The sequence below is a fragment of the Theropithecus gelada genome, chromosome 20, assembly GCF_003255815.1.
Source record: "Theropithecus gelada isolate Dixy chromosome 20, Tgel_1.0, whole genome shotgun sequence".
Classification (NCBI taxonomy): domain Eukaryota; kingdom Metazoa; phylum Chordata; class Mammalia; order Primates; family Cercopithecidae; genus Theropithecus; species Theropithecus gelada.
In genome coordinates, this window is record NC_037688.1 from 19,718,401 (window position 1) to 19,734,141 (window position 15,741).

A 15,741-nucleotide genomic window follows, 5' to 3' on the forward strand; every position below is an offset into this window, starting at 1 on the left:
AGAGGCTTATTTGACTCATGGTTCTACAAGCTCTACAAGCATGATACAGCATCTGCTCAGCTTCTGGTGAGGAAGCTTTTACCCATGGCAGAAGGTGAAGGAGGAGCAAGGCATGTCACATGGCAAGAGAAGGAGCAAGAAAGAGAGAGGGAGGTACCAGGCTCCTTTAAATAACCAGCTCTTGCATGAACTAATAGAATGAGAATTCACTCATTACTGAGGGGAGGGCACCAAATCATTCATAAGGGATCTGCCCCCAAGACCCAAATACCTCTCAGTAGGCCTCACTTCCAACATTGGAGGTCACATTACAACATAAGACTAGGAAGGGACAAAAAATAATAATAAAATCAGATAAAAATAAAAATTGGGTACTTAAGTCACAAGAAGTGACAGCACACATCCAAAGTCAGATAGAAATTAGTTAGGTTTGAATTTCTAAATTGCAGATCAAGTTTATTATATATTGAAAAATTATTCAAGTAAAATCTTCTAATACAATTGAGGAAGTGAAAACTATTTAATTTCTCAATATCACCCTGATCACCAATTTATCTTTTCCCCTGAGCACATAGCCCTTTGATTTCCTCATGCCATAAGACCTTATTTAATAGCTCCCCTTACCCCACGTTTTCGTTTCGTAAACTACCACTAGTTTTTCAGGACACATTCTCTGTTACCACTACTCTAAAAAATACTCTCTTGGTCTTCATACATGTTTGCTAAGTTGGCATTGTTCTCCATCCCTATGTCATGAACCCTATATTATATGTAGTATTTATCATACACAGTATTTCAATCTTAGTGCCTACAACATGGCAGCACGTAGATATTGACTAAGTATTGAATAATGTGAAATATGAAGACATTCCCACCTATAAATGTATATCTCAGCATTGTTCATCTGCCTGAGTTTATCTCGGTACCTACCCCTTCTCAAATGTCTTCACTAATCAAGTTCTTTAGCCAGTCCTCTTGGCAGTGGAAATTATAATCCATGCAATCCTGATTAAAAGGAGGCCCTGGGTGTAAGCAGTTTATCATTTTGACTCAGAAGGCACAAAAAGGACTCAATTCCATGAAGGCATTCCATGAAGACTCCATGTATTACCTTGATTTTTCTAAGAAAGAACCATTCATTACATGGATTTTTTTTTCCCAAGGAGTATTTCTCACTTAGCTCATTTTTACAGGTTCCACAGAGACAAATGTTATTCGTATCCAATGAAGAAATATGGTCTGAGTTTCAAAAAAAAAAGGTCAATGAATTAACTTAGTTTATTTTTAAGCAGGTCATTTTTCATACTGTCTCTTGCCTGGAGCAAAGTTTAGACTGTTCTGAAACTTTACCCTGGTCTCTTTAGATAATTAAGCATTTATTATTCACTTGCCTTGCATTTTATTTAGACTTTCCATCTTCAGTCACCTAGGATGGACTGCAACTGTTTTCTCACTGCTGTCCTCAAATTAGTGCCTTTTAAATAAATGCCACATTTCTCCTTGTCTGTGCCCAAAATATTACAAGCAAACATATGGTATTGGGGGTGGCAGGGAGGGGAAAACAAAAAAAAAAAAAACATTTTTAGAATAAAAATAAACTATTTTCAGCCTTTTGAAGAACCATAATAAAAACTATTCACAAGAATGACAATTCATTTTACAATTACTACTGCCTTCCATTTTCTCTGATGCTACGCTGCCTCCTACGCCTATGGATAGAGTAGGTCTGAACCTGCTGCAAAGTTCTTTAGGTCTCTTTTCAAACCAATGTCATTCCCTGGTATGAGCTATACTGCTTGGAAGTTAAGTGGGAGCAAGCGAGAATGTCAAAAATTGAGGTATGGGATCAGACAGATTCACCTTGAACCCTGCTTCAAATACCTTGGGCAAGAAACATAGCAAGTCAAACTCGGTTCTCTCGTCAGTAAAAGTGAGATGACACTGATACCTACCTCAAAATATGGTGTGGAAAAAATTAAATTAAATTCACTAACGTATGCAAACCCATTGTTAGCACAATGGCAAGAACATAGTAAGAGTTCAATAAATAAGGTTCTCGTTCTGTTGTTTTTATTCTTCCTGTTATGATTTGACAGAGGAATTTATCTAAAGGTGAGAAAGACATTTTACTTCATTCTCTCTCAAACACAGTTCTGTCATTTGCAAAATGGAGACAGAAATTCTTCACTCCACAGTTTGGTTTAGTGTTTTGTCAAACCTAAAAGACTGTATGCACACAATGATTTGGCTTTCTATTGTTGCTATTATTATTAGCAGCAGTAGTAGTACCATCACAGTGACCTCTGGAATAGGAAGATATACTAATAACCATTTCTTCTTTGTTTAGTGGTCCCAGAACCTTTCTATCTCCTTGTGTGATCTAGAAGCAAATCTAAGCAGGAGTTTATTATGGTCTCAAGGCTCATTTTTGCAAGCACTAGAATAGCATTGTGTTGCCTAGACACTTAAAACATAGTATGGGATTTGGAAAAAGCATGAATGCTAGTCCTAAATGAATTTCAAACAAAACAATCATATCTGAGATTAATATGGTGCTCTTTCCATCAGAGAAACAGATAGAAGTATAGACTGGATACCAAGCTCTATTCCCTAGATGTTTTCTCTTACATCTTCTCTACGAATTGTGGCAAGATTTTGTCTTTCTATTAATTTGCACTTTCTTCCTCCTTCCCTTTATCCTTCCTGTTTCTTTTGCACATCCTTCCCTGCCTTCCCTTCCTCCAGCTCTCCCTGACTCTGACCTTCCTTCCTTCCTTCCTCCCTCCCTCCCTCCCTTCCTTCCTTCTTTCCCTCTTTCCATCCTTCACTACTTACTGAAGGACTTCTAGGTGCCAGACACCTATGCGTAGGGATGCAGAGATTTGCAAAATCAACAAATCATACAATCCCCATTCTTTCCTGGACCTGGCACTCTAGCATGGTAATTGACTTTAAAAATATAAACAAGTCAATAAACAAGATAACCCTGATTTTGTTAAAGCTCAAAGAAGAAAATAAAGAACAAACAGCCTATCTCTCTGTGCTCTTAAGCTGATAACTGAAACAACAGAAGAAGCTCTCTCTGATATGTTATGGCAACAGAAAATAATTCCATGAAGTGAAATGTAACAAGCAAGGGGAGAGGAGAACTTATCTGTTCCAAATTCCAGAGTTCTATTTTTGGCATTCTTGGCATGAATAAAACAAGATACATACAAGATTTATTGTCTCATGTCTTGGTTTATTTTTTGTTGTTGAAAACATGATAACATCAAAGATGAGCTGACAGTGGTCAATGGACAATCTTCTTTATAAAGAGCATGAATATGACTACCTTATGTAACCTGGTGAGGGAGTGTTCACTGCCACAATACTGACCATTTTAGCTACAGATTGACCCTTGATAGTATGCCAGAATCCTGGTGTAAAAAGGAACTGAAGGTTGGTCCCACATAAGTGGTGATGTGTGATAGTATTCAGCCAACATTTTCCAACCCGTCTATGCTGGGTCACTTCCTAAAGTAATGTACAGACCTATCACGTAAAGAACCATCTTCTTAGGCACTCACAGAGGTGTGTGGGTCTTGGGTAATGAGTCTGCTCATCCATGACATTTTCTTTCTTTTTCTAGAATTCGGATTCTTGGGTCAAAATTAGTAGCCATTCTTAATGTTTTTGATCCATAGCATGCATTTTAAAAATCAATGTATATATTACTATTCCCACTATTAGTTTATTCAAGTACTTGCTATTGCTGCATGTTATAGTTTTTAACATCGTATTTGCTAAATTTATAGAATCAAAAGTTGTTTTCTTCATGTACACATGTGTATATATACATAAATATATGTATATATTTATATATACATGTATACCTGTATATACATGTATGTGTGTATATACACACACATATTCATATACATGTGCATATATGTATATACCCATATGTGTGTATATGCGTGTGTATATGTATATACGTATGCGCGCACACACACACATTGTGGAAGGCACAGAAACCCACCATTTGGATTTTCCTGCCAAAGGATTAATTTAAGGATTTGCATGCAGTTATCTGAGACCCTGCGGCTGAAGTACCTTAGGATTGACCTCAGGATCCAAGCCAAGACCCTGCTCTTCCCAGGCACATCCCAACCAATGACCGAGCATGGTGGGTTTATTAAAGTCTGGCCATTTATGTGCAACACGGGACTCCTTTTAAGAGTAATCTTTGCTCCAGGGATCCCATTGGTTTGGCCAAGATGTTGTCAGATGTACATTGCCTTATACTGCCTTTTCTCCTCTTTCATTGCATGGGTAGAAGATCTGCATTTGATAAGAGGAACTTCCATGCCCAAATCGGCTTCATACCTCTTTCATTTTTCACAGTCATAGACCCCTAATAAGCCATTGGCACTCCCATCTCTGTCTCCGCATTCTATTTTCCAAAGGGCCCAACTAATACATATCTTTTGGTCACCACAAAGGGTATTTCCTTTCCACATGCTTACAGAATTTAAACTCCAGTTATTCACAGCCATTGCCTCTTTTTTTCTCATTTTTCTAATAAAACACATTCGGCAATGTCCTTAATCTATATCTGCATAGCTTGTATATCCTCCTTTAAAACACACACACACTTGTATCAGACTCTATTTTTTTTTTTTTAAAGAGAGAGGTCCTCAAAGGTAGACTCTAATTTAGATCCTTAGGGACAACTAACACTTTCTGCTTTCATTTGAACACACTCAAGCATAATTTTGCAGACATTTGCCCAAAAATGTTTACATTCTACTCATACATATTTATGCTTCATCTAAAGAACTTAGTCTGACTTTTATTGATTATTGAATTTAACTTCTATTTTTATTTGCATTGTGTCTGCCTTACTTAAAAACCTCAACTTCATCTACCCAACATTTATGAAGAAAGGATTATATGAATTCTTCAAGTGTCATTTCTCTCCATTACATTATCCACTATAGTGCCAAATAAACTTCCTAAAATATAAATCAGACAATTTTGATATCTGTCAGATTGGAAGTGATAGAACTAAAATGAGTTTGCGTTGATATAGATACACATTACACTGAATAAAAATGTAAATATTAAATGTTGCTGACAACAGTTAATTAAACAAATAGCAATCTATATCACTGAGACTTAAAATTGCCCAAATCCTCTCACTTAGTAGGGGGCTTTTATTATACCTCATACTAATTTATTCCTAAGAAACAAATTATTTAAATGACATTACCGTGCTAACTTTATTTATGGTGGAAAAAAAATCTGTCTTTTGAAATGGATTGTGAGATACCTGTAGACGGAAATTAGCCTTTGTGATTTATTTCTCCCTGTATTTAGTCCAGTGCCTGGCACGTGGTGACTGTTCAATAGGTATTTTCTGGATTAGTGTCTATTTTGCACTGGGAATGGTGAACAAAAAGACCCAATTTATAATACCACTGGATATAGAAGAAAATATACAAAAAAGGTATTGCTTTTTAAACAATAATTGTTCTTAATAATAGTTTTTAAATGTGCTACAACAAAACCTCAGAGGATTTACAAGTCAGACAAAATATATTTGATCTCTTAACATACTGTTAAATTTAATAATTAAAAACATATCTTCATTTATAAAAAACTTATTTTTATAAAGCTATTTTTTTAAGCCTGGTTTAAAAAGGCTGTTTGTTTGTTTCTTTGATAACTTACTTCATGGCTTATAAGATCTGTGCCACCAGATCACAGGGTATTAGCTGGATTTAATGTTGACCATAATAATATCTTCAAACAAGCTCTGATGGATAGATATAAGCATTGTGTTTTACAAGGAGGAATCTGGTAGCAAATGTAATAATATCTAAAGTGCACTGAATGACTATCACATGCCATGCACTGCGTGTTTGGTATTTATTGTTGTATCTGATCTTCATCACAATATTATGTAGTACATTCCATACGCATTTTACAGATGTGCAAATTGCAACTTAGATACTTTTCAAGTATCACACAGCCAATAAGCAACCGAATTTTTACTTAAATCTACTATTTAAGTTTGTCTGATATATAAGCACATTCTTCCCTTTATTCCAGGATGAAAAATGGTCTCAGACCATGTGTTAAATAGGTGATATCCTACAAATGCTCTGTGATTTGTCGTGATCAGCATCAAAATGATTTAGGGCTCACCATGTACCTCACATTGCATATTCAAATATTATTGAGGCAGGCAGTGGAATACTTAGACATAATATTTCATAATCCAAAAACCAAGAAAAGTGTCTCCCTGAAGCAAAAACATGGGAAATATAATTTGAAATTTAGGCCACAAACCTGTTTCAGGCTCAATGGAAAAATAAGGCTGCCCTTCCAATATACTATAAACCAGCTTTGCACTGTTTCCATAAACCGGGTCATCGGCGTCGGTCGCGGTGACGTTAGTGACAGACGTACCTAATAAAAAAGAAAAACAAAAAAGATAATAATTAACACATTGTCCTTTGCCAAGAGCTACATTTTGTCAAGTATTTTATACAGAAATCCATGTGTAGGGAATAAAAGGAAAAGAAATTTTTTTAAAAAGATGAAGATGAACTGCTCTGTCATAACTTCAACTATACCTAAGTCTTTTAAAAGAAAGAGTCTTGGAGTACTATATAAAGATACTTTTAGTATCTGTATTATTTAAGATTCCTTTGTAGCTTTCATTTTAAAGATAAGTATTAGAAGCATGTGGGCTTGGGGAATATGCAAAGGAATCCTAACAAAGGAATATGAAATATAAGGTTAATAATATAATATACCATGTCACATTTACGTCTTACAAAAGTACAACTAAACATAACTGGAAAAATTGGCTGCTGAAAAAAAGCTGTACAGAAATATCAAAAGAATACTTTATTCCATCTTATTTAATTATTCAGAATATAAAATTAGCTCTGAACCACCAATTAATCATCTTGCTTACATAATTAGCCATAATGGATAACAGAATCATAACCTTTTTTTCAAAACTATTTTTTATTCATTCATTCAACAATTGAGTATATACAGTTTGCCTGTTATGGAGTATATATATTAAAATATAGGGGAATTTTAACGCCAAGATTGGGAGCATTGACTTTACCCTGTAGGAAAAAGGGAAGAAATTTCAGTTCAAGAGCAAACCTATACATTTTGGATTAAAAGAGCAACCACATCTCTATAGATTATTATGCCATTTAAAAAAAATAACTTCCACCTGCCTCCCCAAGTATATTGTTGGCAGACATGTAAATAAACACACACGTGCACACACACACACACACACAACAAATCTTTACATTCAAGAAGCTCACAGTTTGAGGGGCAATAAGAGTAGGAAGGGACAGACAAATAGAGAAAGAAATTCAGCTGAATGCAGTAGCACCAATTATAGATCTCTCACTTAGTCCAGCACAGACAGGGTGATCAGGAACATCTTTCTAACAGAGGTTGCCTTTAAGTATAATCATTAAAGAAAGGTAGAGTTTAACCAGGAGAAGGAATTCTAAGCAGGAAGATAAACATAAGAAAAGGCCAAGTAGTTTGAGAGACTATAGGAAGTTCTGGAAACGCCTAAAAACAGAAAGAAATGGAAAAAGTCTGGTGTAATAACAAGAATCACATGCTGTGAGATCAAGCCCAATGTCTTCTTCATCCAACAAGTGCTGGAAACATAATGGTTATTGAACATACCTTTACTTATTGAATAAATGGGTGAGTGAATAAATTATCTGATGATTTAATGAGAAACAGCAGGTAAGTGTTAAAGATTAGTTTCCTTGGAAGTAGACTCTGAGATAAAGATTTCTTGCTAAACTTTCATTGGAGAGTGTTTTTAATCAATATCTATGGGGGAGTGAAAAAGACAAAATTGGACAGAAACATCTGGGATGTGATGCAGTTACAACGAAGGCCTCACTGGACTCCATAGGGCTCTAGAGATGGCATGCCCATTGAGGAAATGGGCCAGGCTTTTATATTCCAGCAGGAAACAGTTATAGCATGCAAGATGCCGCCTGAGAATGGAGCCTTAGTCTTGGCCCAAGCAGCTCCCTTCAAGGGACGACAACTACAAAATGGCGCAGGGAGTATGGGTGTTGGGCTGTCAGAAATCAACATGCTCAGCAACTGCGGGGAGAGCAGCATACGTCAGTGTTTACTGGAATAGGGTAGAACTTTAGCAAGATCTTGTCAGTCAGTATCTTTTGGAAGTGTTTTAAACGTGGAAAGGTAATAATAATATTTGTTGAGCAGTTGATAATCCTGTAAAATTGGAATTTCTACTCAGAATGATGACTCAGAGGTTCTACAAAATCTGCAGTTATAAAAAATGCACTCAATGCCTCTTGTGTAACACATTCCACCAGATGCAAGTAACTCATCAACTAGCTAGCAAAAACGAACACATGAGAGTACAATAGTTGTAGTTATTTGAATATTACATAAGATGCAGAAGAATTGGGAGTAAAACCTTCTAGGTAAAAAGAAGATGGTGAGATAAAATTGCCAAAAATATTCAGAAAGAGGGATGACATGGCAGAAAAAGTCTGCCATCAAAGCTAAGCCTGGATATTCAAATTAAGAAGAAAATATAGGGGAATTTTCATGCCAAGATGGGGAGCACTGGCTGTACCCTCTAGGAAACAGGGAAGAAATTTCAGTTAAAGAGCACACCCATATTGTGGGCCACTCTCTCTATTAGGGCCTCCAGATTTGATTGGAAGTACAGACACAGATTAGGAGATCAGACTTGTTATGAGGTTACAACAGTAGTTCAATTAAGAGAGGATAAAACATTAACACTGGGTAATGACAATAGAAGTGGATATCAATGTTAATTTCCCTGTTTTGATCTTTGTGGTAAGGTGTTAAACTGAAGGTAAACTGAGTGAGGGGTTGCTATGGTTTGGATGTGTCTCCTCCAAAATTCAGGTGTTGCTAACATAAAATATTAAGAGGTGGGGCCTTTGAGAGGTGATTGGGCCATGAGGGCACCTCCCTCACAAGAGATTAGGCCCTTTTGTTTTTGAGACAGAGCCTTGCTCTGTCTCCAAGACTAGAGTGCAGTAGTGTGACCTTGGCTCACTGCAACTGCCACCTCCAAGGTTCAGGGAATTCTCCTGCCTCAGCCTCCTGAGTAGCTGGGACTAGAGTGTGCACCAACACTCCCAGCTAATTTTTGTATTTTTAGTAGACATGGGTTTTCACCATGTTGGCCAGGGAGGTCTCTATCTCTTGACCTCTCGATCCGCCCGCCTCTGCCTTCCAAAGTGCTGGGATTACAGGCGTGAGCCACCTCACAGGGCCTGATTAGGCACCTTTATAAAAGAGCTTAACAGCGGGAGTTTGTCTCTCTTGCCCTTCCACCTTTCACCATATGAGAACACAGTGTTCCTCCCCTCCAGATGACAGTACGAAGGGCTTCACCACAGGCTGTGCCTTGATTTTGGACTTCCCAACCTCCAGAACTGTGAGAACATAATTATTTTCTTTATTAATTAACCCAATTTAGGTATTTTGTTATCAGCAGCACAAGACAGACTAAGACAGGGGTATGTGGTAACTATTTTTGCAACTTTTCTGTAAGTCTAACATTAGTCCAAAAATTAAAGAAAAATAATGAGTAATAAGAAAAAGACATCAGAGTTACTGGAAGAACTAACAGAGTTCAGAGACTTATGAGAAAGAGGTCCCTTTCATGCAGAAGACCATACAACAACTTTTTTTGCTTTGTTTTGTAGTCTAGTGTATTTACTTTGATTTTTTAAGAAGAAATTATGTTCCCGCATTATGAAGTAACATATTATCAGAAAAAAAAAATAAGTCAAGGTGCAATATTCAGTATGACATTAAGTTAATAAATCTGAGAATTTAGTTCCAGTCACTGCCTAGGTAACTGAAAAAGAAAAGTGAACAAATTGTCAAAACTTCCTGTCATTACCAAAATTTCCTTCTAGTGGGTGACTCTTAAATTAGGAAATTCCTTCACAGAGAAAAAAACATATCCAAATATTTTCTGAAAAACCATATTGTTTTATTTATGCACAGGGTTGGTGCATTTGGTCAGAGTAGTCTGGAGTTAACAGTTTTGAACATAAAATAGTTCTGACATCTTCTGAAACGCTTATCTGTTTCTTTGAGCAAATATTTTAACTTGTCTTAGCCTCAGATTTAAACCTACAAAATATAATAAGGTTATCGTGAGAGTTAAACAAAATAATATATGTAGGTACCTATCACAGAAATAACAACGTGCTAAACCAGTGAGTACTAAGTGTCTGTGTGTGAGATTTTACCCTCTGAAAAACAGATCTCTAATATCCCTTCCAGACCTATGGAATAATAAAATGGAGACACATTTTTAAAAAATCTTTCCAGGCAATTTGATACAAAATAATAGTTAAAAACGCCTGTAGTGTGCACCAAACTTTTTAAAATTTAGCTTCATCCATTCTCCCTAGAGACACTAATTTCTATTGTAATTACTTTGAAGAATTACTATTTAGATTTGTTTGTAAAATGAAGTATTCTTTTTTCATACTCCATAGTCATGCAAACTATTTCCTGTTAAATGGAAGATAGGATATTTTCTCTGGAGTTTACAAGACTGATCATGAGCATATCTAATTCAGTTGATCTTATCTTATTATGAGAGGCAGCCCGTCACGTTATTATTACTGGTGCTGGAGTAAGGGGTTGGGTTTCTATCTTCTACATGCTCTGTGATTCCGTTTTTCATATGCAAAGACAAACATTTTTTATTCCACAGGCCTCATAGTTTTGTGTGAGGATCACATGTAATCATATGAAATATAGAAAAGTGGGTGAGAGGATACATTTAGAGTCAAAATGTCTTCAACCCAAACATTTCTTTTATATTTTATCTCCAACTTTTACTAGCTCTGTGTTCTTGGCCAAGTAACAAAAGTTTTCCAAGCTTTGATTCCCTAATCTGTAAAAAGGAAGGTGAGCATAGTCATTACATCATAGGCTTGGTGAGATAATTAAACGGATTAATGTGTTCAAAGAGCACAGAAGAGTTATTGACACTACAAGCTTACTGTCACTATTGTTATATTATGTGTGTATACAGGTAAAACTAACAAACTAATCTTTTACAATTTTAGATGGTAGTGAATGCTTTAATTTATAATTAAGTGTAATTTTGCATAATGGCTTTGACAATAGATTTTATTAAATTTGGGGAAAAACACAAAAAGACAATCTCAAATGTAGCAATATATCCACATGCTTAGAAAGGAAGTGATTTTGTTAGTAAAACTGCTCAAAAGAAAACAGACACACACACACGCACACACAGTGTCTCATTCTTCCATCCAGTCTACTAATCTATCTCATATCAGTTTTCTCTTTGGTATAAAATTGCTCTGAGAGCAAAAATAAAAAGTATTTTATAAACAAAAGTGTACTATGTAAAAGCTTATACATTAAGCAGGAGGCTAGACACTGGGCACGTCGTCAGTACAAGTTTCTCGATGTTATTTGAATGGATGGCATTTTGAATGAATGCCATATCTCCCAGTCCATGCCAGGATGAACTACTAGGCTGGGGACTGCAACAGAGCGAAGACAAGCTTTTACCCACATACTTATCCAGAATATTTCTGCCTGATGTCTGGCTTCCTGGAAATCTCCATCCTTCAGCTTTAGACTACTTTCCGTCAAGGACGATATTTCTCCTAATAGTGATTCAAGACTGTTGATGCACCTGTACACCGGAATAGATGTGTGTGGAGGTTTTGTGGGTGCATTTGTCAAGTGATTGCCCATAGGGGAGAAAAAATGGATGTTTCAAAGTTAATCTTGTAGCAGAAAAGACTGCTAGTCAAGCAGCAATGTACACTTCTCCATGGAAATGCATGCAGAATGCAGACCACGAAGGCAAATTGAAAAGTGTAAACCTTGCAGGATAATGTTTCTTCAAAGCTGCAAGTGTTGGTGTGTGATAAATAGGACCCTGAGTAATACCCAGGAAATATAACAACCAGGATTCTCTGTTTGTGTTTTCATTTGGAACTGTTTTTGTCCCTTTGTCAAGGATACAAGAGACTCATTTAGCTAGTGACTATAAATTTGACACTGTGCCATTTCTCCAAGAAAGCCCCTATTATAATCCAACTTGATACTGATCCTAATTATAATAATATAGCTGCTGTATTTCCAGCTGTTGTCAACAAAAATGATCCCTGTCACCACAATTCAGCCTGCTAGTATCAAGCCGAGTATGAACATATCAATTCCAAGGTGAATTCTGCATTAAACAAACTTTTTTTTTCTTTTTTGCATTTAGTTTGTTTCACTCGTTTAAGTGAAATTTGCCAATATGCTGCTCGGATTTTAATTAACAAAAGACTTTCAGTGTCATGTGCCTCTTGCCACACCTGACAGTTTCCTCCCATTCCCAGCAGGACCCATTTTTCCCCCCTTCCCACATAATAACAGCGAAAACTACAGGCAAAATTAACCACCAAGGATGCTACACTATCGGGGTAGAGGTTCCAGTTTGCCAGCAAACTAAGATGAAAGGCCTTTGGGAAAATGAGACGTTGGGGTTTGGGTAGTGCAGCTCTGTTAGCGAGGATATGTTTTTTTTTTTTTATGAGGAAGTCAGCACACCAATTCTGCACATTATTCAGAAAGAAAAATGCTGGTGCTGACACCCTGAGCAGGAAAACAAAGGTTTGGTGCAGCGTAAAAATGTGCGCACTGGAAAAGCCAAAGCTCTTATGATGAGAAGAACACAAATTCCATTTGCAAAGACTCATTTGCAATACAGTTTTAGAGAATCAGCATTCCAATACCAGGTGGGAAAATCAAGAGGCAGAACCTTTGCAATAACTGAAATTCAGAACAATGCACATTCCTGGTCTCCTACTATGCTCTTCAAACTTTGTATTTGACCTGCTAGTTATCCTGTTCCAAGTACGGTATGTACAATCCACAGACAAAGCATTTGGCATTATCATCTGAAAATGTCTTACTTAAACATTCATGCATCCCAAAGATTACTGGCCTAAAAGGTCATAGCAATGATGCAACTGCTTTCATTTATTTTAATAAGACTAAACCCTCAACTCAACTTCTCTCATCCTCCTTATTAACTCCCCTAAGTACTGTGCAATACAAAGAGGTGGTGGGGCACAGGGGTTGCCGTGACAACCTTTTTTGGGTTGTTGATGAATAGCAGAGCAATAATTTCATAAGGCCTGCATTACTTGTTGACATTGAAATTATCCCTTACTAGAAGTAGAAACTTCCGGTCCTGGATGGTTTAAATGTGCCAGACAGAATTCATTATTTATTAGTTGTATGGAAAATGCTTTGAGATACTTCTGTACTTGACTGTCACATAATTCTAGAGGTTTTGTGTGTATTGGCTGGTTGGTTGGTTGGTTGGTTGGTTGAAAGTCTCCACCCCCTCCCCATCACACTTGGTGCACCAAGTTACAACAGAGCACCGACCTGATGTGCTTAAGGCAAAAGCTGAGAAATAAGTGCAGGCAGCCCGTGCATTCATTTTTCTTTGCATCTCTCTGACTGATACCACTGTCTTCAACATTCATTTCTCTTGAAGGCCCTCAAGCAAATTCCCCCAGCAGGAAGCATGCCCTAAATTCTACCAGTGTTTTTCAGTTTTGCTATTTCATTATAGAATACACATGCCCAAATATCCAAACCTCCAAGGGGCTACTTAGGCGTGTCTTTGCAGGGGGAGGAGGATTAAACATGGATCAGCCGAAATTAGGGCTTCTTTTTTAACCCTAGATATGGAGATTTCTTCCCCAGCCAAGCTCTAGGGGAAATAAATACTGAATTATTACCATCTGACCATTCAACAACAAGCAAGAAGACAGGGATTCCAATTCCTGCCAGGAACTCCTCTCCGAATTACAGTTGGTTAACTACAAGAGTAATGTTAAGCTGATAACAGAAGATCAAACCCTTCTCTTTTGTGGGTAATCAGTCTTGCCATTTGCAAAAGCCAAATGAGTAAGAGGCAGAGGCAGTCTGTGCTTGCCATTTTGCTTCAGAAACCTCTCTTTTACGACACATACCACACAATGGAATCCTCAGTGATTAGTTCCCTATCTTTCTTTTTTTGCAAAGGCCTACCCGTTGCTCACTGGGTGTTCTCCTTATGTGCCAACTCTCAGCCTGTAGTGAAATGTTGCTGCCAAATTCCACATGCTCCAAATTAAATTTATTATGGGAACGGAGACAGATTCTTAACTGCAGTCAGGCGGATGGACAGCCCCAAAATGTATCCTGTCATTTCTCTGGCTCCATGATTTGGGATATAAACCAGGGAAATAAAATTCAGTTTCCATATTTTATTCTGGAGAATTTAGGGAAAAAACAATTTTGTAACTTAATGAAACATCCACGCACACTTAACACAGTGTTTTTAGAATGAGCCTGAAACTTTCTGAAACAATTAAACACTTTAGAAAATGTGTTTAAGCACACAGATGTCTTCTATTCACCCATGCATCATTTCAGCAAACATCTGTAATGTGCACTGGGTGAGAGAAATGGAAAATATCATATGAAAATGTGTAACTGTAGAATCTTAGCCATGTTTACTATGCACAGAGGCAAAGTACCTTCTGTATCCCTCACAAACAATGCTAGCATGGTAGCCTACCCACTGCTTTCGCACACAGATAATGAGGACAATTGGAGGCCTGGTTGTGAAAACTAATAAGCTGCCTGTTTTACAGTTCCATGTGCATAAATACACCTTTTTGGAATTGGGACGGTTTTATTTCTAATACAAGAGGAAAATAAAAGTATTTTCTTTTCATAGGCCGCTTATTCCCAGGAATCAAACCTTTGCTAATTTGTCACCTATGGAATGAAATCCTATAAATGCTTGAGAACTAAATAGCACCATAAATGCTCTAGACTGGCAGCTTTCTATATCCATACTGACTTTGAAAAACTATGCTACTGGTGGCACCACAGATGCCTTCTACAATATGTGACAACTACAGTAGGTAAAAGGTCATTCATCCTCTAATCCTAGCACTTTGGGAGGGTAAGGCAGGTGGATTATTCAAGACTAGCCTGGGCAACATGGCCAAACCCTGTCTCTACAAAAATACAGAAAATTAGCTGCCCGTGGTGGCGTGCACCTGTAGTCCCAGCTACTTGGGAGGCTGAGGTTGGAGGATCACCTGAGCCTGGGAAGTCTAGACCAGAGTGAGCCATGATCATACTACTGCACTCCAGTCTGGGTGACAGAGTGAGAACCAGTCTCATTTTTAAAAAAAGAAATGTAATTCATTCTATTTCAGTAAATGAACTAATTTATTCAATCACACAATGGCTATTTGCACAGTATATACTGTATGCCAAGCACCAACTTAGATGCAAAGGGTACAAGAACATGCAAGAGAGTTAGAGTTTCTCTCCTAATAGCATCTGAAGTTTACTTTAGCAGTGTTTTCACCTGGTTTCTCTTTATTGTAAGAAACTGCAAATCTTCATTAAATGTATTTTCTAGAAGGTATCACGATGTAGTCAAAAGTATACATATATAGTATATACATATACACACACACTACATATATATAATTGTAGTATTATATATGTAGTATATATATAATTGTAATATCAGATGTTTCTGTTGACATTATTTGGTTAGCCTGAGATCATATTCTACATCCATGACTTAACACTCTGATACAGCAA

At 37.0% G+C, this 15,741-nt stretch overlaps 1 protein-coding gene across 1 annotated transcript in view; it reads right to left on the reverse strand.

Moving 5' to 3' along the window:
- CDH8 (cadherin 8) overlaps window positions 1-15,741 on the reverse strand; it is a 383,028-nt gene that overhangs the window by 196,262 nt on the left and 171,025 nt on the right. The window contains exon 4 of the mRNA XM_025370427.1: window positions 6,337-6,456. Within this exon, the coding sequence (XP_025226212.1) occupies window positions 6,337-6,456 (120 nt within the window). The remainder of the gene's footprint in view (window positions 1-6,336; window positions 6,457-15,741) is intronic.